This window comes from Pseudorasbora parva, chromosome 22, assembly GCF_024679245.1.
Source record: "Pseudorasbora parva isolate DD20220531a chromosome 22, ASM2467924v1, whole genome shotgun sequence".
Lineage (NCBI taxonomy): Eukaryota > Metazoa > Chordata > Actinopteri > Cypriniformes > Gobionidae > Pseudorasbora > Pseudorasbora parva.
In genome coordinates, this window is record NC_090193.1 from 17,276,616 (window position 1) to 17,301,785 (window position 25,170).

General features: G+C 38.9%; 1 protein-coding gene and 1 pseudogene across 3 annotated transcripts; both read right to left on the reverse strand.

The window, feature by feature from the left end:
- Window positions 1-2,578: 2,578 nt before the first annotated feature.
- LOC137058690 (serine/threonine-protein kinase pim-3-like) lies at window positions 2,579-4,699 on the reverse strand (annotated as a pseudogene).
- A 702-nt stretch (window positions 4,700-5,401) lies between these two features.
- On the reverse strand, window positions 5,402-24,649 carry sp2 (sp2 transcription factor). 3 transcript variants are annotated; one of them, XM_067432039.1, is made up of 8 exons: window positions 24,570-24,649; window positions 23,175-23,251; window positions 21,034-21,795; window positions 19,013-19,231; window positions 17,063-17,348; window positions 16,546-16,732; window positions 7,342-7,535; window positions 5,402-7,248 (listed from the first exon to the last, which is right to left on the reverse strand). In XM_067432039.1, the coding sequence occupies exons 1-8, from the start codon at window positions 24,574-24,576 to the stop codon at window positions 7,148-7,150; spliced, it is 1,833 nt and encodes a 610-aa protein (XP_067288140.1). In that variant the 5' UTR covers window positions 24,577-24,649; the 3' UTR covers window positions 5,402-7,147. The 3 variants fall into 3 exon arrangements, with proteins under 3 accessions (XP_067288140.1, XP_067288141.1, XP_067288142.1); XM_067432040.1 differs by having other exon boundaries at window positions 23,175-23,270; window positions 24,570-24,613; XM_067432041.1 differs by lacking the exon at window positions 24,570-24,649 and adding an exon at window positions 23,553-23,615.
- Between the last annotated feature and the right edge of the window lie 521 nt (window positions 24,650-25,170).

The following is a 25,170-nucleotide window of genomic DNA, read 5'->3' on the forward strand; positions in this document are numbered from 1 at the left end:
ACTTCAATGACTGCCTGTTGATGTTGGTTGACGGTTTACGAAGAGTTTGCCCTATCCAGCCCCATCTTTCTGATTTCTTCCTCAGCAGTGTGTTGGTTAGACCCTTCCCAAAGGTAGGTGTTGCTGATGGTCTCGGGCCATCAGATCTGGAGAATTCCTCAGAAACAGCTAATGATGAAGGTTTGGACCTTCCTGATGGTCATTTTGATCATCTAAACCCAATGAGGCTCTGGTTTCAGCTGAAATAAGGGTGTACTCACACTAGGCACAGTAGCCTGAGCGCGATTGTCCCCCCTCCCCATTCCCCCGCTGGCCTGCACTCCCACTTGCACTCAACTTCTGGGCCGAAGCACGCTTGTGTCATTCATGATGCAACTTTTTGTTTTGAAGAAGATCGGAAGAAAGCGCTTTCACTAATAGACTGCCTAATAGATTTATCATTTATGCCATGCAGCGATTTTCATTTGACTGCACTGTGTGTATTGGAAGTTTATTACAGAGGCAGCTGACATTGGTGGAAGAATTTGCAGCTTAAATTTGCAGCTTATTTTAAAAGAATTTGCAGCTTATTTTCTACCTGTATAGAAAATAACAGAAAATTAATTGAAAATGCAAACTACAATTCATGTCATCAATAAGGTGATAACCAGGGCCGTTATAAACCTAAATATACTTGATTTAATCGAAAAGTGTATCCAAGTTGTAATAGTTTGGTGTTTGCCGTCATAATGATGACAGTAGCGCACAGTTGTTCCTTGCTCTGGCACAGTTAGTGCTCACACTGCATGCAAACCACGTTTGAGCCCAAATGAACTGCGCTCTGGCCCACCTCTTTCAAGCGGGCCAGGGTCGGCCAAACAAAACCGAAAGGCACGGAACGGAGCGCTCACACTTGTCAAACAAACCAGGCTTTGAGTACACCCTAAACCTGGTGGTCCATCCATGGTGGTCACAACCTCCAGAGATGGGCATAAATACATGGAAATGTATTTAAATACAAATACAAAATACTGTGAGGAAAAATGTATTTAAATACAAATACAAAATACTGTGTGGAAAAATGTATTTAAATACAAATACAGTATTTTGTATTTTGAAAATACACCAAATACATGTGAAATTGGCAATTCAGTGAAGGTATCCATATTAGGCTGTAATCTATCTGGGCCTATTCTGAATGCCAAAAAGCATTTAGATGTGTGCAACTGCTTAAAAACTTTCGTTTTCAATTTGAATTTGAATTTCCTTTAGCGGCAGTTATAATAACACAAATTACGTCAATAACTCATTCGCCCTCACTTCTTTTTCCACTCCAACATTCCAATTATTCCTGCCCACTAAAAGCTGCACAGATATATGTGCTTACCCCGATAGGCCTATCTATGTAAATGATTTAGAAAAAGTTCCATCGATTCACATTTTATATTATTGCTACGAATCTACGATATGTATTGTCATATGATATCACTCATCCCTAACATGCAGTAACGTTAATACTTCAAACACATTTGACAAGCTACTTTAATCAACAAGTAGAATTGACCATGACATCCTCACCTTATTCCAACAATTTTGTAAAGTTGCCGATCCAAGGCTGGGTTGTACTAGCCTAGAAATCTAGACGCACCCTAGCGGTAGCAAATCTAATCTGCCACGAGTGCCGTCTAGCAACTCTCAATATACTTCTGAGCTGTAAAAACCAAACTCTGGTCGGGCCAATCACATCGTGTATAGAGTTGGTGGGCGGGGCTTAACATAATGACGGCAGAGTTGCGTTTGCGTGCTTCTAGTAAACACAGACGCTGGCGAACGGCGGTCTTTCGAATCAGCTTTGACCGTGACTCTGAAAGACTTGAGTTAAGCTTTTCTCTGAGAAAAGAACAAAGAACGGCACTGAAGTCATTCTTAAAAAGGGAAGATGTGTTCAGAGTTTTGCTGACTGGATACGGCGAATGTTTAATCTATCAATGAGCTCCGCTTCACGTTGCTCTGGATGGTTGTAGCGCTATCCTATCGCGTGCAGAGGGAGTTTGAAGGCCCCTCGGATTGAGCTGTCAATGGTGAGTTTCCAGACCAAACATCTTGATGTGGGTCTGGCTTGTCAGGCTAGGGTTGTACAGCTGCGGCTCACCTGAATGAATGTTGGGGGGAGGGGCGTGTCTGGTCTGAACTAGTAGATGCATGAAAACAGCTCCTGATAAAGAGGTTGCCTGGCTCAAAGTATTTTGAGTATTTTGAAAATACAAAAATACTCATCTTAAATGTATTTAAATACAAATTACATTCGATTTTTTCCAAAGGCTTTAAAATACAAAATAGTATTTTGTATTTCAAATACGTATTTTAAATACATGTATTTGAAATACTGCCCATCCCTGACAACCTCCTAGCATGCACTCCTCACTGCAGGTGTCTGCAGGAACCTGTGCCCTACACTCCTGGTCATCCTACATAAATAAATTAAAAATCATGAATCTAGATTTATCCCTACAATAAAAGCTGATTTTAACGAAAGAACTATAAATGAATCAGATATGTGTCATGTCATTGGCCACCTGATGACTGTAACCAGGGATGCTGTTCAATGTCTTGAAGGCTAGGGCAGACACCATCTAATCAAGTGACGGCACTCTGTTACATACTTGTTTCGGTTACCCAGAATAACACCTGATTTGGCATGATTTTTGTCTCCACTTTGTGGTTTCTTGCCAGGAGACAGGTGTCTAGTAAAGCGCAGTCTGGTCTTAAAGGTGACTTTTCCAGTTCTGAATGGGTAACAACAGGATGTTGTACAGAGTCACCCCCAATGACCAAACAGTAACTGGTCCTGCATGATACTGCCTGTAATGATACCACTCAGGAGGGGCGTAAGTGCCTGATATACCCAAGAAGAGGAACAGAAAATAACTTTTAAATGTCTTTCTTTCACACCTTCCAAGTCTCTGTTCTGGTAATCCAATACATATGTCCAAGATCTTCCGTGGAGCATCGCATCAGTGAAATCCTTCCTTCGTACTGTGGCATTACCAACCTGCAAACTCAGTGTAGGCAGAGTCCTTCAGGAGGTCTCCGCAAAGTCCAGCAGTTTGATGTGATGTGTCTTCGGGCAGATGAGCAGGTTGTCCGGCTTAATGTCCCGGTCCAGGACTCCGCGGCTGTTGCAGTGTTTGAGAGTGCTGAGCAGCTGCACCAGCACCTTCTTCGCCAGGATCTCCTCCAAATGGCCGTTCTCTGCACAGAAAGTGGAAAGATCTTGGCAAGGTTCTTGCCATTCTAAAATTAAGATGTATTGAGTGGGACGGTCAAACCACTTCACAAGCTGGATGATGTTGTGACAGGCCGGAGCTGCATTGACCCGCTGCATCAGTGCGACCTCCAGAGGCACCGGACCCTGGCCATCCTGCAGTAGTGGAAGAATTCAGAAAAAAATACATTCAATACATTCAGCTCCAATATCTCCATTGGTCTACGACTGAATGCTGATGAATGCGTGCAATCCAATAAGATGTTAACCTACAATTTCCAGCTCCACGGTATCCTCATCTTTAGTGCCGTACTTGATTGCAACCTGCAAAGAGATACAGGTCACTACATGTATAATAATAATCGGATCATTTATTTCCAATGCTCAGCTGACAGCTTACTGGCAATAGATCGAATCTGCGTGTCCCACTATACACAGATCCATTGCCTTGTCCCAGCAAACGGCCCTTTTTGTATGCCTTTTCGGGCATCCTGCAACATGTAAGATATCAAAACAAAATGTCAGTGTCAATGAGTAATAAAACATGATAGAAAAACAAAGAAGAATAGTAAATGATTCCTATTTGATACACAAATTTATAAGGCCTCTAAGTGATCAACATGATTTAAACTTTGCTGGAAAATCTTTATCAATATATACATTTTGTCATCTGACTGATAGCCTACTTTCTACGTTTTTTGCAAGAAAAAGCCTTCAGGTCCTGGTACACGTCATTTGCTGTGAAACCTGTAACTTACAGATTTTTATCAAGCAGTTTCAGAATTAACTATTCTGGACGCATAACGTTATTACAGGCTTGACCTTTCGAACTGCGTTTAGCAGGCCTGTCATAAGAGGTGGAGAGATGTGCTAGCTTCCTCGTGCTTTATCTTCCTCTCAGCCAGGCCTGTGACAAAATTACAGTACATTTGTACAAATAATACACACAAACATAGCATAACAAGCTAACACTAGAGCAATAATAAAGAAATAAAAAATTTAAATTTAATCACTTTACCCTGATTTGTCTCTATGCTGTGGGACATCAAAACGAATAAAATTATTATTATTACTCTCCTTGAATACAATTAATATCTTATAAAATAAAAATCTTATAAAAAAATCCTCAAAGAAATAGAGAAATTTGTCAACAGAAATTAAAATGATATAATAAGCAACAAATAATACAACGAAACTCCAAACTCCTTGAAAAAGCTAATGGAAAAAAATCGCACTCAATCTCTGCACAGATAAGTCTCCAGATGTCGCCAAAGCATCGCCGTCAACCCAACAAACAAAAATCGATGAGTTTAAGTTTTTATTTTTATTCTCTCGATGAGTTTAAGTTATATACCTGGAATTCATAACACGCGTCAACTGATATCCGAATTAGCCTTATGAGCCGGATAACTGCTTTTGGCGTGTCGCTGAAGTGGCTTGAGAAGCCTGTTGTTTCAGGACAGGAACTTTGCAAAGCTTTGTATTGTTGCTCTACAGATCTTTTTGGTGGCTGTATATTAGTTTATAACTGCCATATTAACTCATATAATGTATCCTAGCGTTTTTTATCAGACTGTGATGACGCGTTTCCACATTTATCAACATTGCAAACTATTAAAGTTTTTCATATTTTCATAATAATAATTAAAAAGCTTATATTACTTAAAAATATATTACCTTGGCTTTAAAAATTAATTGGCTTGAAAACTTTTTTTAAAAATCAAACAAGTAGTCCCATATTTTTTAATTTAAAAACCTTGGGGGATTAAATTTGTTTTGTTGCAAAACTTGCAATCTCCTTATATAACTGTGACAATTATCACAAAAAAGATTTACTGTACTGACACTTTTATACAAACATTTTTTTTTCTCCTAGCAGGTGTTTTATATGGAACAGGGTATTAATATCATTAATAAGAAGTCATTGTAGGCTACATGGAGAATTGGGTTCGACACAACATTTTAATTGTAAACCAGCTCAAGAAGGGGCAGCTATACACATACCCTAATTTTCTTTATAAAATAAAATAAAACATTCTAAATGGATCATAAGCTTCGTCCCTGATGTTTACACAAAAATGCCTGTGGGTTTGGACACGAGGATGACGTCAATGATAAAGAAAATTTTTTTTTTCATTCAAAAACAGAAACGCTGTGTTTTGTGTTATGCTTTATTAGGTGAGTGGGAGAGGTGGTCTGACTGTAGAAAAAGATAGCAAGTTCTCTGGTCTAAGCTCCTCAATACAAGTTATACAAACACAAGTTTATCTACCGATATTCAAAGCCAGTGCTCTTAAATGTGGGGTTTTTCAAGGATAGATAAAGAACTTTTTATTCTTTCAAATCAAACGTAGGTACATAAACCAAATAATTAAATTATCCACTCAGTGAAAACCCTGAATTTGGTCAGTGCACATAAATTGGCATTTCTTAACACTTTATAAGTTAGACAAAAAAATAAAGCAGGTCTACAAATGCAGTTCCCTGGAAAAGACAAATCTCTTTAAATATGGGGTGCTGCAGACTAAGGCAACTTTTAGTCAATAAAAAGGGTAATCTATTAGTCTTACATATTATAGGAATGAAACTATACAATGGTTTTATCCTTCTGATTTACACTGTACACAGTCCACATCTTCCATGTTTGGCAACAACAGCCAATACACATTTATGTAACAATTATCCTACATTTTACACCCAAACAGAGCAGTATGAACTCAGACACTATACAAACATACATGAGCACAGGTTTTGTTTCCCCTCTTAAGGCCTCCTTTAGAGAGCTTGGACAAAAACTAAGATTAACTTAAATGGAATAATTGAATTTAACAAACCATTAAATCCAGCAGCCGCTTTACACGTACCTTGAATTAAATAAAAACATTTAAATTGGTATAATGTAACCACAAACACATTTTCATCACGTTTGTGAGAAATTTCTTCTTGCTTTACACCAGAACATAAACATTAATTCTTATCAACATTTTTTGAATGGACATATTGGCAATCTTTTAACAAAGATACAATCTGCAAATGTTCAATTCCATTTATGTTTTTTTATTTTAAATAAATTATTCCTTATTTTATATAATCAACATTTAAACGTGTAGCAAATCCCAAGATATTTACCCTCCTATTTATCTCCTTTATACACATGACATGATTGTCTAACCATGGACAAGTATGTAAAAGTCAAAATATTTTTTTTCCAAACCTCCACTAATATTAAAACCAATCAACTAGTTATACAAAGTTTCAAGCTTCCGTTTAAAATTCTAAAGCAGACATTTAAAAAAAATCATTTTAACTGAAAATAATTTACCTGGATCAAAGAGTTTGTCCAAACCACGTTCGTATTCAAATTTGCCATAGTATGTACAAATGTATGTTTGTATGTATGAAAACAAACATTTACACAATAAAAGCCAGAAAACACTGTCCATTAGATGCTACAATTCATTGTGAGGGGCATGATATAGCTAAAACAACCAAAACATACATGTGAAAAATTGTAAATGAGGGGTAAAGGAAAAAAAAGTAACTGCTTTTCTTCTTCTTTTTTTTTTGGCTGGAGTGTCTGATGGTGGTGAGACAGATGTCCTCTCCGCTCCTTACAACAGAGGAATCAACCAAGACACAATTGGCACCCATGTTCTTCGTAAATCTCAGGTGAGGGCCGCACTTCACGGCCTGCCAGCCTTCCCTTGACAATGAGGGCGAGTAAAAAAAGTGGACAGCGGGAGTGTAGTCTACCCTGAAACAGCTGGTACAAACAGGTGACTTTCCAGGGCCATGTCGTACACGTGTGTGTGTGGGGGGGTACTTCCCATCCTTCAAGCCCCGGGAAGAGCGCTTTCCTTTTTTATCCCCCCGAAGTTAATAAAACCCTGTGAAAGGTGATGTTCACAGGCTCTTTGTGTTGATGTGTGTCTTGAAATGCTTTGTGAGGTGGTCGCTCCGCATGAAACGTTTCTGACACTTATTGCACTCAAAACGTTTGTCTCCTAAAAAACAGAAGAAAAAAAAAAGTAAGATAACTTACACACTGAAGCAACATATTGGTATTTTGTGCGCGTGTACATTTGGAGGCTGCTTACCTGTGTGTGTCCTGGCGTGTCGCTGCAGCTCGTCACTGCGTGTGAAGCGTTTTCCACAGAAGACCCAGCTACACACAAAGGGTCTCTCCCCAGTGTGCAGTCGGACATGTGCCCGTAGCAGGGAAGTCTTTCGAAAGGTCTTTTCACAGCCTGCTATGTGGCAGATGTGTTTTCTTTTCCCCACCTCTCCTGGCCTGTTGCACATAAAAAAATATGGGCAGCTACAATAAGTATTTCCTTTCATAACAGCCATTCATTATAAAATAGTCTGCCATTGAGAAACTTGATCATTGTGAAATCTGCCCCACAGTTATATCCAAATTAGACCCGACCCTACCCAAGCCCATGCACGTTGTGTCCGAGACCGGCCCGACACGTTGACTGTAATTATGAGCCCGATTTAAGCAAGACCATTTTTAATACGTGGGCGTTCTGACGAGAACGAGCCTGTAATGAGCCGAGTGCAGCGAAGCAGACCAGTGTGACTCGTGTTAAAACTAACACTGATAAACTGAAATTAGTTGATAACATCACTGTGTTCTCCAAAGCGAGCCTTATCAAATTTTGTTGCAATACTTTCCCGTTTAACATGACACACAAGCATATTCAAGGAAAAGCCAGCATATGTTAGTTCTCGGCTCATGTCAGTCGTGTGCCGTGTGTTTAGAATAATGACATGCACTGAGCGCTCTCTTCTTACCATCAGACACGGCCCTTACTGCCGATTGGCTACAAGTTTGTTATTGGACTCGGCCCGAGTCTGTTTTGTAAAATGGTTTTGAAATAACACTCACCCCCCTTTAAACGTATCAAACATCAAACTAGGGCTGGGCGATATGGCCCAAAAAAATTATCACGATATAATTTAGCATATCAGTCGATATCGATAAATATCACGATAAATGTAAAATCTTTATTTCTTTAAAGTTTAAAGGCATATTTTTGCTCATGAGTGAAATATGTAGAAAACAGACAGTTAGCTGTAGTTTTAAACTATCCTTTATTGTCAAAACATGACAAACACTTCCCAAACAAGTGAACAATTTATTTAAACTGAGGTAGATTTATTTATTAAAATCTTAACTGTGGTCAGCATTTTTTTACTCAACACTATATATCAATAATATATCATTATACAGGGCTTGACATTAAGCATGTTCATGTGCTTGTCCTTGGAACAAGTACATCGTTCAAGCTTGTCCAAGTAAAAAATTAGCTTGTCCGGAAAATTGTGTGTGTGTTTGTGTGTGTGTGTGTGTGTGTGTGTGTGTGTGTGTGTGTGTGTGTGTGTGTGTGTGTGTGTGTGTGTGTGTGTGTGTGTGTTGTAAATATAATTTATTCTGAAGCAATATTCTCACCAGTGTTCAATCAGCTTTGACATATTTAAATCTGCATATTTGTGGTTTTTATTTTTATTGAATCATTTGAAATTTGTGATATTTTCACCTTTTATTAAGGGCATTTTCCCTTAATCTTATTAACTATAGGCTAAGCTTCATGTTTCATTTTATATTTGTAATTTTGATCAATACATTAGATTAAAATAAAGCACTATAAGGGCTGTTACCAATCAAATTAAATAATTTACACTGAAAAATTACAACAGCATTAAATAATGTTTTGAGATTTGTAGTTTTGAATAGACAAATAAGACATGTTGGAAAGTATGTTTAAAGATCAAATTAAACCACCAATAGGTGGCAGCAGGTGGCCGTCTTAATGAGCGAGTCATTGAGTCGTTCATTCAAACGATTCATTCAAACAATGAATCGTTCATTTACACACGTTGTTGTGAGACGCGTTGCGGTTCTGCTGTGAACGATTTTCGCAGCTGAAACAGAACAAATAATGCAATATTGAGCGTTTATATATTTAATTGTCTAAGTAAAACACTAAGAACGCAATCGGTCAAAAAAAAGCGTTTTAAGATACATTTTGAGGCCCCTTCTCTTGCCTCACAGTGGATTGGTCCACCGTGCATCTCACCGACACACACACATACACAAACACACCTCACCGACAGTGGGCTGGTCGGGAGAGAGAAAAGTTCAGTATTTGTGGATCTCCAGTAAGGGCTGTCTAGTCTATTTTATTCATTTTAAACACCAGATGACATTATTTCTCTTTTGATACAGGCGATGCGGAGTTATTAATACATCACCAAAGACAAACAATTATGATAGCGATGTACAAGTCCGATGTTTTAGTGATTATAGTTTGGTAACGTTAGCCTGTTGTAAATAAGTCACCCACTACAGCTAACAAGGTAATAATAAGCCGGTGTGTGAATGTAGTTAAGATTCACCGCTGTGTTGGGCTGCATGTTATATGGAAGGACTTTGAAGAAACAAGATAATTTAATAATTAAATTCTGTGTGGTGAACGTGAACCTATGATAAGCAGTCCACGCACGTCGCTCTGTTTTATGTCGGATGGGATCGCTAAAATATCTCCAAACCACTGAAGTTGAGCGAACTAACTTGTCAACGATATCTGTGTCCTCCGAGCTGGCCGTGAGCGCTGCATTTTCTTCACTATTGCTCATTTTTATCGCTCCACTTATCTCCGATCCTCCAAGCCTGTCAGCCACAGACTGTAAACATTACCGCGTGCAGCACCCAGACGCCCGGTCTGCAATACGCATGCGCAGCATTACGCATAGCGCCTAAGCATTATATCGAGAATTTATCGACCTGTTGTTATCGTTTTATCGAGGAAAATTATATCGTGATAATTATCGTTATCGTTTTATCGCCCAGCCCTACATCAAACAAAACTCAAGTATGGGCACAAAACTACACAAAACTAAATACTAAAAGCCACTTTAAATAGGTGATGAATTGAGAAGTCAACTTTTCTCTTTAGCTTTTAATATATATAAGGTCATGGTAATATAAGAATATCCTGTAAGTTTCAGACCTGAAAACGTCCTTGTTAGTCAAAGAACAGCTTTTTTAGACACCAGGCCCAGCAAACAATAGATCATCTGCCTCGATGCTTTGTTTAGTCCATTTAACTACAGATGTTGCAGAAACCAATTTGTTTGTGTAAGGACTCTGAGTAGGAGCGGATTGCGGTTATATCCACGGTTCGGGTAGGTAAACATCCCAAAAATTGCAGGTGCATGTGATAAATCATAATGTGTTGATTTTAATAAAGATGCGAAACTCTCATTTCGCAGTAAAACACAATGAATGCGTGTCGTTCTTTAACTTTCGTTTTCAGCTCATGTCGAGATCAGAGATCGCAATGCGAGAGAGAGCGGCATCAGCACTGGTAATATCATTTAGTCTTGCTGTTTTTAAATGAAGACAACTGTGTGTTGAGCTTCAGGATGCAGCGCTGAACATTAAGTTTCATTTGGGGCAGTTTGCTTAGCAGTTCACGTGCCAGCTGAAGAGATACGAGCAACCCCAAACAAATGAACGCGATGGAGTTTGCACATGGATCACAGTCATTGTGATGGGAGTGAAATCTTTAATGAGACTTTTATACACTTGATAATATCTTCGAAATACATCAGAAAAATCTGTAATGCGTGTGTGTATGTGATGTGCAGCGCTCGCACTTTCAGAGCTGCGTGCTTTCATTGGTCTGTGTAATTTAAATATCACACTTATATTTATACACTAATCATATTTATAGCCAGCCTGACAAGCCAGACCCACATCAAGATGTTTGGTCTGGAAACTCACCATTGGCAGGGCTCAATCCGAGGGGCGGGATAAATGGTTGTCTTTCACACTCCCTCTGCACGGCGTGCAAGCAATTGGATAGCGCTACAACCAACCAAAGCAACGAAGGTGAAGCAGAGCTCGTTGACAGATTAAACTTTCGCCGTATCCGATCGGCAAAACTCCGAACACATCTTCCCTTCATAAGAATGACTTCAGTGCCATTCTTTGTTCTTTTCTCAGAGAAAAGCTTAACTCCAAGTCTTCCAGAGTCACGGCCAAAGCGGATTCGAAGGACCGCCGGTTTTCGCCAGTTTCTGTTTACTAGAAGGACGCAAGCGCAACTCTGCCGCCAGTATGTTAAGCCCCACCCACCGACTCTTTACACGATGTGATTGGCCCAACCAGTTTGGCGTTTAAACGTGGAGTTTGGAGTTTGGCGCTTACAGCTCAGAAGTGTATTGAGAGTTGCTAGACGACACTCATGGCAAATTAGATTTGATGCCGCTAGGGTGCGTCTAGATTTCTAGGCTAATTTATAGCTACTAACTTAATAAAACAAGCTGTGTTACAATGATGAAGGATTAGCACAAAATATACATCTGTACAGTCCCTGACAAAAGTATTGTCGCTTATCTATTTTCTAGAAATACCTGATATTAACCTGACTTTTAATTAATTAATTGGTGTTAGAAATAGCTCATATGAAAAGCTAAAACCCTCCCAAATGATGTTTAATGCACTGAAATAAATAATGGTTTCGTCTTCCATGCGTCCTCTTTCATCCTACCCCACATATGCTCAATGATGTTCATGTCTGGTGACTGGGCTGGCCAATCCTGGAGCATCTTGATCTTCTTCGCCTTGAGGAACTTTGATGTGGAGATGGAAGTATGTGATGGAGCACTGTCCTGCTGCAGAATTTGGCCTCTTTTATGGTTGGGAATATAAGAGGTAGCTAAGATTTCTTGGTATTTTAGACTATTGATGTTGCCTTCCACCCTGCAGATCTCTCGCACACCCCCATACTGGATGTAACCCCAGACCATGATTTTTCTGCCACCAAACTTCACTGTTTTCTGGGTGAATCTCGGATCCATTCTGGCTCCAGTAGGTCTCCTGCAATATTTGCGGTGACTGTGGTGTAATTCAACAGAAGATTCATCTGAAAAATCCACCTTTTGCCACTTTTCCAGCATCTATCCTTTTAGCAGGCTGTGGGCCTTGGCAAATGCCACACGGTTTTTCAATTGTCTTTTGTTTAGTGCTGGCTTCTGGGCACTGATTCGACCACGGAGGCCATTTCAAGACAGAATCCGACAAACTGTTCTGGTTGACACAGGGACTTCAGGTGACCAGGTCTCGTGGAGCTCTGCTGCAGTGGAAAATGGGCTGGCCTTGGATTTTCGAGCCAACAAACGGTCCTTTCGAGCAGTTGTCTTGCGGGGTCTGCCTGACCTGGGCTTGTCAAAAACGTCTCCAGTCTCTTCAAATCTTTTTTTTATCCTCTGTACTTGACGCTGAGACACATTGAAGGTGTCTGCCACATCACCAGTGGATCTGGTCTTCAGCCTCTTGATAATCAAAACTTTAGTCTCAGGGTGAATCTTAGGCATGTTTGCAGAGGTCTAGTTGCAGTTGATGTGAAGGTCTAGTGTACTGGGGTTCTTTTTATACACACTTGAGACCTAATTGATCCATTATTAGTCACAGGTGAAGCTCATATGACAAGGTGACAACACTTATGTCTTTGCAAAAATTGACTCAATGGGCTTTACCAAGCTGTGAATATTAGAATACTTTTTGAAAGTTTCGTTTTTCACTGAAACATTATCACAAAAGCTGGTGGGATTAAAATGAGCCATTTCTTGTAAAAAAAATCTTGATTAGAAATATATTTCAGCGGCACTTTAGGTCAATTTGTACACAAGCGACAAGACTTTTGTCAGGGACTGTATGTGCAATGTACTTTTTCTTAATTGAATACAAACACATCTCTCGCATTTGCTCACGTTCCAGCGGTTACTCCTCCGTGGGATGTATAGGTTGTCAACCCTGGTTTAGGTAAAGAAATGTAATTTCAGTGTAGCTAATATGTGACAATAACATCACGCTTACACTGAGGATATGAATTTGTGATGATCAGGTGGGATTGGATGGTTTGTTTTTAACAGCGGATCCGGTTAGAGCTGATCTGCGCCTCTCTAGTACACCCGTCTTTACTCTTGTTCTTATTTCAAGTTACCTTCTTACAAAAGCCACAAAGCCTCCAGAAGACAGTATGTATGCTTATGTCATGTCTGAGCTGAAACATGCATTGCAACGCTCACACATAGTCGATCGCACATTCAGTAGCGCAGAAATGTATCAACACTGTTCTTTGATTTATCAATAAAATAGCTTAGAAACTGAAAAGTTCTAGCATATATTTCTTGATAACTAAAGCTCACAGCTTCACTATTAGTAGACGCTGCAAGGTAGAATTAATTCACACGCAATCACTCACTAATGCATTCATATACATGAAATCTTTACTGTGCTACTTTATATGTATTTTATTCAGAACGAGCAGAAATCTGTGAGAAATATAATGACTATAAGACAAAAGAACTGACACAAAAGCTGTTTTGTAGGAACAATAACCTTATGGGCAGTGCTGTGTCATATGCCATAGCTGTCCTGTGTTCGCGTCTCAGCTCAAGGCTCAGGCTTATTTGTTCATTAATGACGTCATCAGCGACTAGTCAACGCCGACTCAACTTTCATCACATAAATGTCGACTTTAAAAAAATGGAAGTCGCTCAACCCCTAATAGCTGCAGCCCTAATCATCTCTAAAGAATAATAGGCAGGTCTAATTCAGTAGCCCCGCCCACAGACTCATGGAGCTGTTCGGATTGCGTTAGCCAGCAACAATACACATACCAAAGAACAGAGCTAGATATTGCGCTTTTCCTGGATGTGGGAGAACACAGTCGTTGCATAAGCTTCCTTCAGTTCCTAATACTAGGAATGTGTGGTTATTTTTTCAAACTTTATTTTTAATGATGTCTCAGCTCACACGGGGAAGACATTTTAGCCAACGTGTGTTCGCTTCATTTTACTGCGGAATCGTTTGTAAACAAGTCTCAGGTCTATGCTCGATTTGCAGACATATTGAGATTAAAACAATGCTGTGCCTTTTTAACATGACTTCTATATTGGATCCAACCGGAAAGGTACACACTTATGTGAGTAAAACGTGTTTTTTTATGTGATAGTATTGCATTGGAATTAGACTCGGACATTGGAATTAAGCCAGCCGACAGGCCGTTGTATCTCAAATAATGAAATAGCATTCCTTTCTTGATCTACGTACGTTGTTCACTCTCTTGACGTGATATTTGAAGGACACGCACGCACACTGTTGTTTGTTTGCACTTATATCCACCAATCGGGCGGGCCAAGTGTAATTAGGGCTGGACGATATGGCCAAAATTCATATCACGATATTTTTCTTAATTTCGGTCGATACGATTTAATTCCGATATCGATATGAATTATATAAAAGATTTAGAAAAAACTACTAAGAACTGCCACAAAGGATGTCTGTACCTACAAACTTCTAAAAAATGTATTTGCCAAGTCTATGAATAGTCATCCTATAAAACGATATAATATTTTAGAAATAAAACCAGTACAAATAAATTAATGTTCACCTTTTATTTGTATTTAGCCTTTATATGAAAAAGAAATGTGAAATCAACATCAAATAAACATAAGACTCTCACTTTATTAATATTAATATCTTTAAGTTTAAACTATAATATAGGCTGATTATATTATTCTTAATATAGATTAAACAAAAGTGCTTCAGTCAGGATTCAGCCTGACTCAGAATATTCTAGCGGATGGATCTGCTTCAGATGGTGGATCTGCTTCACAGCGTACAGTGCTCCTATGCCGCAGATGCAGTTTATTGAGCATTTTCTTTTAAGTTTTAAATTTCAGTGAAGAACAATTCATAGCGCTCTATAATGCAAAACTATAGCATAGATTTAATGCTGCAGTTATTTAATTAAAAATGCAGTAAAAAACGTAATACAGTGAAATATTATTCTGATGTACATCATCTGTTCATTACGTAAATATATAGTAAAGTGTCATTTATTTCTGTGATCAAAGCTGAATTTATCATAATTTCTCCAGTCTTCAGTTTCACTCATCATTCTCATAATAGGATTTGATGCTCAACAAACATTTATGATTATTATCAGTGTTGAAAACTCATTGCTCATGATGCTCCTTCATTGATTTCATATATTGTCGCAATTGTCTGACTGTCGTCGTCACTTTTCAGCTCATAACGATTGTTTTCCTTCAGCTGCAGCTCCAGTGTGACAGTAAGTTTCTACGAATCCGCTTTTGGACTTTCTGTGAGAGCGCCCTCCTCATATTTAGATACGAATAAAATGACAGGTCATGCATAGTTTATTTTTTGTCTCTGAAATTAAATCTTGATGTATTCACATTGGTTTCTATGCACTTGCCTGTGACCTCAAGAAGCGCGCAATCAACCGAGGTTAGAGAAAGCGGTCTTTAGCGTCCCTGTTAACTTGCCCGCCCCGCTCCAGGTAATGCCGTTTCGAATCCTGCTCGGAGCGGGTCGACTAGGACCGGTGAGACCCAGTAAAAGTGCGGGGGATGAAAATACACTTTATTAAAAGATATAAAAAAATATCGGAAATGTGTTTAAAAATCATATCACCGTTATTGAAAAAAATTATATCGCAATATATATTGATATTGATTTATTGTCCAGCCCTAAGTGTAATACAAAAATAATATTCCAATCGATCACGGGTGGATGAGAAATAAATCATTGTGTTTGTTTGATAAAGACGTTTATGAGCCCTGTCAGAGAATCATCCCAGTTGCCACTTTCAAAACAATCCCTGCCTCATGAACTGACAGGGGAGCAGAAGCTCATTAAATATGCAAATCGTATCCAATCCTAGCCGTGGGCGTTTACTTCCAAGTCTCCAGTGCGGAGTGCCCATCAAAACCCACCGTTCAGGAGAGAGCCTCAAAACCAGTGTAGAAAATAGCCTATTACTTAATAGCTATGAAGTTTTTGAATGTAAAAACTACACAAATGTCGGAGATCGGAATTTATATCCGTTTTGTGGAGATACATGTATGTGCCTAAGTGTAAATGAAATTGTTTTGATAAATCAGATAGCTTTGATTTAGATACAGCGCGTCTGTGCTCCAGGTCTTGCTTACCAGGTTGTTCATCAAAGCCAAAATGTGCCCAAGATGTCAGCTTTTAAAGTATTTTAAGCATTTTAATTACTTGCACTTGCATCTCTCGCCTTCCTCTGCTATTGTATGTTACCTAGACAAAGCACGTATGCGACAAATGATATCAGAAAAGAATCAGTACATTATAACCGGTTTTGGTCTATTACTGAATCGATGCCGAATCGCAATGCAACAAAGAAACGCTGAACTTCGACACCCCTAACCTTTATAAATAAAAGCTTTGCTACCTCTTTTCTGCGTCTTTGCAGTTTGGACAGGTGCAGGCCATACGGCGCTTTTTCTCTCCTGGCTGACTCTGCAGTTCCAGTGCGAGAGTCTGTGTCTGCTCCACATGCATGGTCTGCGTTTGAGTCTGCATACCGCCCAACTGCAGGCCAGCGCCTGGAACCGTCTGCACTGTGAGATGCTGCTGACCTGAAAGACACGTACACATTAATCAAAATGCATAAGTTAACATCATTCAAAATGTCAAAGCAAGGAATGCAAGAAATGCTGCACAGGGTGTAAAATCTCGGTGCTCTTTGGTTGTGTGGGATAATTAAGTTCAGAAGCAAAGGTAGTCCAAGGCATTCGATGGGTGTGTTGAAGAAGTTACATTTAACTTTTTCAACACACCCATCGAGTGACTTGGACTACCTTCACTTCTAATCATTCAAAATGTCTTTGCGAGAGTTCAGTTACAAGTCAAAAATAATTAAACGCAGCCTTTTGCATTTGTTTGTCAAAAGGGAGCACTCGACTCACCCCCGGCGTTGGTGATCGTTACAGGAACACCCTGCACCTGGACGCCATTAATATTGATGGTCTGAACAGCCTGAGCAGCTGAAGCGAGCTGGGCTGCATTCAGGGTTATCAGACCCCCCCCAGCCGGGGCAATTTTAGGCAGAGTCCTTTCTTTCCGTGTCCCTGTTTGAGCCTTTTTAGTGACCATCACAGCTGTGGGGCTGCTGGTGGGTGTTGTTGGTGTGGTAACAGTGGTCTCCTGTAGCTGTACAGCCTGCCATTCACCTGAGGCTGTTTTAATCAGCACCTGAAGCAGCAGAGCACATGCATTAGATAACTGACGAATTCCGTTTAGATTGTTTGCAAATGGAAATGAAATGAGCACATTAGGCTATGTTCACACTGCAAGCCTTAGTGCTCAGTTCCGATTTATTGCTCAGATGAGTGCACAAAAGAACGACAAATAGACGTTATGCAGCATGCCGTCATACGGAGGACATTAACGGAAGCCCTTACGTGTTTATTTCTTGTGTGATCTGCCGCAGAATGCACAGGTAATATTAAAACCAAAGACTAGGAAAAGAGCCAAGTTTTTTAATAATTTATGATGTTTTGCTTGTAAATAGAGCTGTCACTACAATACTTACGAGCTCTGACACATCACTGTCCTACACTGACTACCTTTCGCAACTTTCTTGATAAGTTTGGGTATGTTAAATCTTTAATGAGCACAGAATTGTGACGAATGTCTACAGGTCAGACTGAGGTCACAATACGAAAACATCAGGGGCAGTATTCACAAAACATTTTATTTTACCACTTGAGTTCTCCTAAATGGCAGTGAAAGTTCTTAATTATGAGTTCTCTTACTAATCTATTCACAAAGCTGCTGAGAGCAACATTTACTAAGGAAACGAGAGAAGTATTAAGCTAAGAGTAAGGGCAGGGCTGACCTCGTTGCTATGGATGATATCAACACACTAACAATGACCACAGTGATTGGCTGATAGGGGAGTCTCTGTCAATGATTTATTTATAGAAATATTTTGTTGAATGAGGTTTCATGTTGCTATATTCAAATAAAGATTTTAAAAAGTAAACTGTCACTAATTAAACTAGTATATGTTCAGCTAATCATTAGCCTCTTACTTGTCTGCATCTGAGATTGCAGAACTCAAGCGAAAATTATGTTTTATAAACAAAGTTTGTGAGGAGCACGTTCAAACTGTCTATCTAATCAGCGAGAGAAGAGGTATATACACAGTTGAAAGCCGACTCTCCTAATGTTAGTTACCTCCACAGTTTTCTGCATCTCTCCGCCACCCGTTCCTCACTCTCGGTCTGCGAAACGGGGCAGAACTCTGAGTTTGGGCTAAATTCTGAGTTCAGAGCCCATGATCGCTTCAGACAGCACGTCAAATACACTTATATTGTTTTAATTTATTAAATAATTTGTAAGTGTGAACTTGTATAAACAACTACCAAAAGTAATCTGAGATAATTCTTTTTTGATTATTAATTATCACTATTGCCTCAATGTTTATTGTCTTTGGGCGGATTGCGGCAACAGCCATTATGATTGTTTAGTGATTTGATCTTAGTGACTTAGGAGTCCTCCTGACTACTCTTGGCGTTTTACAGATTTAGGAGCTGGTTTTAGTGCTAAAATGCTTTGTGAAATGCTCTTAGAGCAAAAATGTATATGAGTCCTAAAGCTAGGACTGACATGCCCATTATTTTTAAGAGTTTCTCCTAAATTGGCAAGTTTAGAAGTGGCTCAAATCAGAATCGAAAAGATCAGATTCCATGTGGTTTGTGCTGTTCATACGGTCATGACAATAACGGATTAGACATACGAGCAAAAAATAACTAAAAATTGGATTTGGGCCACATTTAACTGCAGTCTAAACATAGCCTTAGATTCACAGCCCTTGATTATTAACTGTAAAGAGACAATACAATTTTTTTTACCTGTGTGGGTTCTGAGGGGGACATCTGCACACTGGGCGTGACTGTCTGTCTCTGTGGTACAGGAGGAAGTGTGGCAGAAGCTGCCTGTACCACTTTAAGAGCCTGCGGGGGGATTTGGACGACCTGCTGATCGGATTTCTGCTGTACCAACTGCACCTGCTGCAACATGGCAGGCTGACTCCCCCCTGGACTCTGCACGATCAGGAGATTATTTCCTGCCTGTTACAGGTAGACATTATTAGAAACAGACACAATTGAAAAAAACAGTTCCCTCCTTATTTAAAGGGAGAATTGTATTAAAAAGATTCACTCAAAGAAAAAAGAACAATTAGCAAGCATATTTTCCTCCAAATTCTGGACTTCTTAAATTGCTATTTTTAATGCCATTATTCTAATAAAATGTTTATGATTGTAATCAGGGTTATTAACAAACTATTAACACTATTTTTCAAAAAGCAGATATAAAATTTTTATATAAAATGGATGAAAATCTAAATCACAAATGTTGCCTTGGCATCATCTACCTGAAACAAGTTTAAGTTGAAGAATAACTAAAATATTAACTGAAAATACAAACTAAAGTTAAATAAAAGTAAATAAAAGTAAATTCTCTTTAAATAGTGAAATAAATGGCAAAAACATAAAATCACTAACACAATTTAAAACAAATAAAACAGTTGCTTTAAAAATTAATTATTGCTAAATATCAATGATTAATAATTATTCAAGATTAATGCACATTGATAACTATTTTATATAAAACCAGCAGAAAAACATTCAAATATACTTTATAACTTCTATTTTGCCTTTCAGTAATGTAGAGAATACATTTAGAAGTAAAATGTTAGAGAATACACTGTGAAGTAAAATGTTAAACTCCTTAAAATAGCATATTTGTTTTAGTATAATATCATTTCTCAATATCTTTTAATTGTGAAATAAGACAGGCTGTGTGTGCAACAATAACAACAACAAAAAAGACTTGATAGGCATCAATGAAAGGACAGAGCGATAAGCTCATGATTTTCGCTTGACACTAGGGATGGGCCTTCTATTACATTTTTTTAGTCGATCGTTGGGAGAATTAACAATCGACTATCGATTAATCATTAATATTTTTATAATAAAATGTAATATTAAACTTTTATGATTCAAAAATGCAATGAATACAAAAATACAGGGTGTCATTCCTCGATGAGACCTTTATTACAAGATCGACTTGTGGCAGACAGTTACCTTCAGTTAGCCAAACCGAACATATGTGCGTGCGCGTGCTGCGTTTCTGTTGCGTGGCGTTTTCTGTCTTTGCACACCAAAAGCTTGTTTGACGCGGCGCTGCTGCTGCTAGGTGACGTACAGGGAAGGCCTATACTTCATGTTAAAACATAAGCCTACTGATATAGCAAAGACACTGACGCCAAAATATGCTACAGAATATTTTGTTCTGTAACAGGAAATATTTCGAAATCGATAATTATGTTGTTTTTTTAAATTACAAATAGGCCTATCTGCATTTATGTTAACCTAGACTTATGTTAACCTAGACATACACAGACATACACCTATTTCGCTTTTTAAATCAAAATGGTCCCGTCACACTTCCCTGTGACCTCTTCTTGAGTATTCTTTTGAAATCAAAACGGAAGATCAGCGATAACTGAGTATGGTGTCAAATATTGCACCCTGGTGGTAAAATGTTTAATTGCTGCCACACAGTTGTTCATTGAAATGCTTAAAGACTCACACTATGTAACGCAACCTGCATTAGATTAAAAAAATGCATTCGATTAATCGATAACATTAACGTGATCGATGAAATTCTTAACGATCAATTACAGATCGTCAATTAATCATGCCCATCCCTACTTGACACACATGCCTTCACAAAACAGTGCAAACAATCAAGGTTATTTTAATTTATACATTTTTTAGACAACATCCAGAAAACCACCAATTCACAAAATTACACCAGTATGAGCTAAAGCACTCAAGCCAAAGCAGAATTACAGAAACGCGCATACCTGAATAATGTTGTCGGCTGTGGTCTCTATTAACAGCGCTTCAACCTGCTCGGCTACAGGTGGCGGTGAGGCCGGTTGAGGGGCAGCGGGGGGCGGGGCTATAGCCACCTGTCTCTTCCTTCCCCTCTTGCCCTTCACTGGAGCAGCAGCAGTCTCTGTTACAATCTGCGCTCCTCCCACATCACTAGTAGTAACATTAAGAGGGAGCGTGAGTCCACTAGGGAGTCGTACTATGTTAGCGTTTACATTGGCATTATTCTGCCGCCGCTTTTGGTAGGACGGCTTGATGGCCACCGTCTTGTGCTGGGGTACAGGTGCTGGGGCCAGAGGTGGCGGGGTCGGAGTGGCAGCCTGAACTGTGACAGGAGAGGTGATAATGGCCTGGTTGGTTCCAGGGATGATCTGGATCTGTCCTCCCTGAGGCATCATTTGGATGGTCTGAGACCCCTGGAACTGAGGAATCACTTGGTACTGGATGTTTGCATTGGATGTGCCTGCTGGACGTGAAGGGCTCTGAATAGTGAAGACGATGGGACTGGCCCCTGACGAACCAAGTCCTGCAGGCAGCTGGATGACATTTCCTTTCGCTGAGAGGAAACCAAGGTTTTTGGGAGGAGCCGGAGCAATAGGGGCAGGCTTGATGGGGTGCAGACGACGTGTGGTTGGCTGAGATGGTTGTGTACTGACTGGGGCCTGGGCAGCAGGAGGACCGATCTTACTGCAGGTTGCCGCCAGAAGTGCCAGTGGGGAAGGCTGTGAATCCTGCATGTAAGCATGTCAATACACTATTAACAGAAGCAAACTTTTAACGGTTTACCAGAGTTTGAGGTGACTGACAATTATTAGAATGAAAAGCATGAACAATATTTCATTATGTGTAGCAAAAAAGACAAAAACACAATAACTTTGCATAGCTATGTAAGAAAATCACTTTTTGTATTTTTTATTGACAGTTGTCAATTATACAGTTTAACAGTAATTATACCAAAAGGCTTGACTGTGGAATGCAGCAACTGACCAATCAGAATTACGTGTTCCAGAGTAGGAATAATAGTGTAAAACACGTCAAGTTCCGGAAGTAAAAACTCTTTTAACACGAACTTATAAACCTTAAAAAGCCGTACTATGAGCTACGAGGCTGTTAATCTTTGCGATTTGCTTCTGTTGAAGCTGTCAGCCCATGTTATTTCAACTTATTCTTAAAATAATAATTTTTCTATTATTTTAACAGTAGAGTGTAACAGTAGAATTCAAAAATTCACAATGAAAATGCACCAAATGATCTCTTTAGCCCACTTTTATGAAGCACTCGTGACTCCCTACACTCTGAAAATACTTATATTTGTAATACTTTGAAATATATTTGAAATGTAATTTTTTTTGTGATGCGCAATACATGCCACATATCGGCTGATATATGATCAGTTTTAATGTTAGCATTATTGGTCCGATAAGAAAATGTATCCGGTATCTTAAAGCTAATAAGTAATGGATTATTTTATTTCCTTCAGGTGAGACACTTCAGATGCGTACAGTTCGATTCCTTGAAATATGACTGAAAATGGAATCAATCAAAAAAGGAAAATACTGTCAATTGTAACATGTGCAGTGAAAGCAATCAAAAAAATTGCTGACATCATTTGAACCTTTCTCAGGTCCAGGGAATGCATGCAACAATCATAACTTTATAAACTAAGACTGCTTTGTATCTAATAAATAACCATTAGATGAGTAAACACACAAACATTTAAAAGTTTTTACTGTGCATACTGAAGATGGCCTGACATTTGAAACGTTTGTGTCTATCTCCCCATAAGATCAATAAAGATAGTAAATAATTAAAAAAAAAAAGTGTGAATCACTTTGTTTTGACGAAAACTTTGAATACCATGTTATTGCTACATTAACCTCCTTTTTATTCATTTTTTATTATTATTTCAATCTACAACAAAAACAATGCGATGCCAGAAAATATATTTTTCTTTATTTAAATGTCATAAAGGGAAATATATAAGAACATATAATCTGCATTACAAATAATTTAGATTTCATTGATAACATGATAATTATTGGCTTATTTGTAAAAACAACAACAACAAAACATCAGTGCATCTCTAAAATATAGACTCATGGGTCCTTACTTGAGAAGCGGTGGAGGAGGGCTGAAGATATTCACTGGGGCTGACTGCGACAGTGGTGGCCATACTGTCCTTTTGATCTGCAAGAAGGAGGCGAATCTATTTATGCAAGGAAAAAATCAACTCTGAAATATGATTTCCATTTGAGAACGAAATATGGCAGCAGGACTTAATTGAACTACTAAAGTCATATAATTATGTGCTTACACTTTGCATTTATGTTTTCTAAAGCACTAGTATTGTGACCACTGTTTGCATAAAGAACTGGAAATAGTGAACAAATCAAATAAACGGATTGTTCAAAATAAACAAAAATGAATGGCATGGCATGCACTTTCAGTTATGAGTTATGACTCATGAGTGTATCTAAGGAGGCGTTACCTGCGGTAATCTAAACTCTGGATAGGAGTGGTTCAGCGGAACAGGGTTTAACACAGGGTTTAACACAGGGTTTAATCCACTGCACTCATTGGCACTTTACACCATATGATGTTCTCAATCCTGGTTCTGAAGGGCTGGGCTACTCCAGGACCAGAACTGAGAGCCACCGGTACTGCTCTGCTATATATATACATCTTTGGTAAACACCCAGCCTAGACCCCATTGACCACGCATGTACAAAGCTCTCAGATCCCAAGCCAAATAAACACTTGGTGTTATGATGCTTGCTAATTGGCTGTCAGAGCTAGCAAAATTAACTAGTTAAACACTTTATTTTAAGTCGCTACATTGCATAGCATGTCGAAAGGAACTGTACTACATTGTTCTTTTGCCATAAAATTAAAAGGTTTTGCAACTTTACCACATTCAAACTTGCTCTCATAACAAGCTTATCTGGCTTAAAAATCAGGAAACAACCAAAGCGGAAGTATTTACAGTAATATTCGTGGTTGGCGGTAACAAAATTATGTTTTTACGTCTGTATTAATGCAAAATACAGTTTGGTTAAAGCTGCAGGCTGAAACCAGCGGCTAACGCTAACAGGCTAAACGTCAGATGCCATTCAAATGGTTGAGCTATTATAATTGAGTGCTTTAAAATATTTATTTATATGATGTTTTAATCAGCCTTCTACACGTTTACGCCTTTCTACGATCACGCAGCGCGCTATGAAATAGTTATTCTGTGTGCTGGCAGACAGACTCAAGAGTGCGCTGATGGAGGAGGAAACTGCTTGCTTAGCATGCTAAAGTGCTAACTAGCCAGATAAACTCTTCGCTGCGGAAAAGAACCGTGTTTCCGGAAGTGTGCATTTGGCAGAATCGCCATGTTACGCTTGATTTTTAAAACTCGTTATTGCAAGCTACTATATAAAATATGTATCGGTGCATTCCCTCAATAGAATGTTTATCAAAGTAACATAGTAATATAAACACCAACGTTATAATTCCTACCCACCGCTCATGACGACATTCACTCTCCGTGAAGCCTTGAAGAGCCCACACGAGATACCGCCCCACCCGCGACCTCTGGCCAATCGGGTTACTTGTCAATCAGCGAGAGCTAGCGGTACTGACCAGTCAGAGTACAACATTTGCCTGATTGACGTTTGTTCCGGTCAATGAGATAATGTAGTATTTCTATGACAGTTGAAGGATATATATTTGGCCAATGGGTTGTCGAGTTTTTAGGAGAAAGGCGGGCGTTGTGAAGAAGTCAAAATATTAAGCCGAACCAATAATACAACGGCTTGAATTTCACTGACATGTAGCTCGCCCAGTTAGAAATGGAAGAAGCATATCAATCAAAAGTAATAGACAACAATTTCGATGTATCAGTCTGCCAGGACTGTACTGTGTTCGTTTTCTATTGCAATAAACGCAGGTGCTCCACCATAACATATAGCCGTTGTCTTCTGAAACGAGTAACGTACAGGTTATGGACGTTGCTTCTCATTAATGCAACAACCAGCTGCTTTGTCAACAACAAAATGCTTTCATTCTTCAGCATGTCATTTAGCAAAACATATTTGTTTTGTTGCCCAAATTTTGTAAAATAG

What these genes read in the sequence shown, in the direction of transcription:
- sp2 (XM_067432039.1), bottom strand. An exon ending in CCCCCTCAGAACCCACACAG is followed by an intron (nt 17,349 to 19,012) that starts GTAAAAAAAATT and finishes CTGCTGCTTCAG; the next exon opens with GTGCTGATTAAAACAGCCTC. An exon ending in ACACGCCAGGACACACACAG is followed by an intron (nt 7,249 to 7,341) that starts GTAAGCAGCCTC and finishes TCTGTTTTTTAG; the next exon opens with GAGACAAACGTTTTGAGTGC.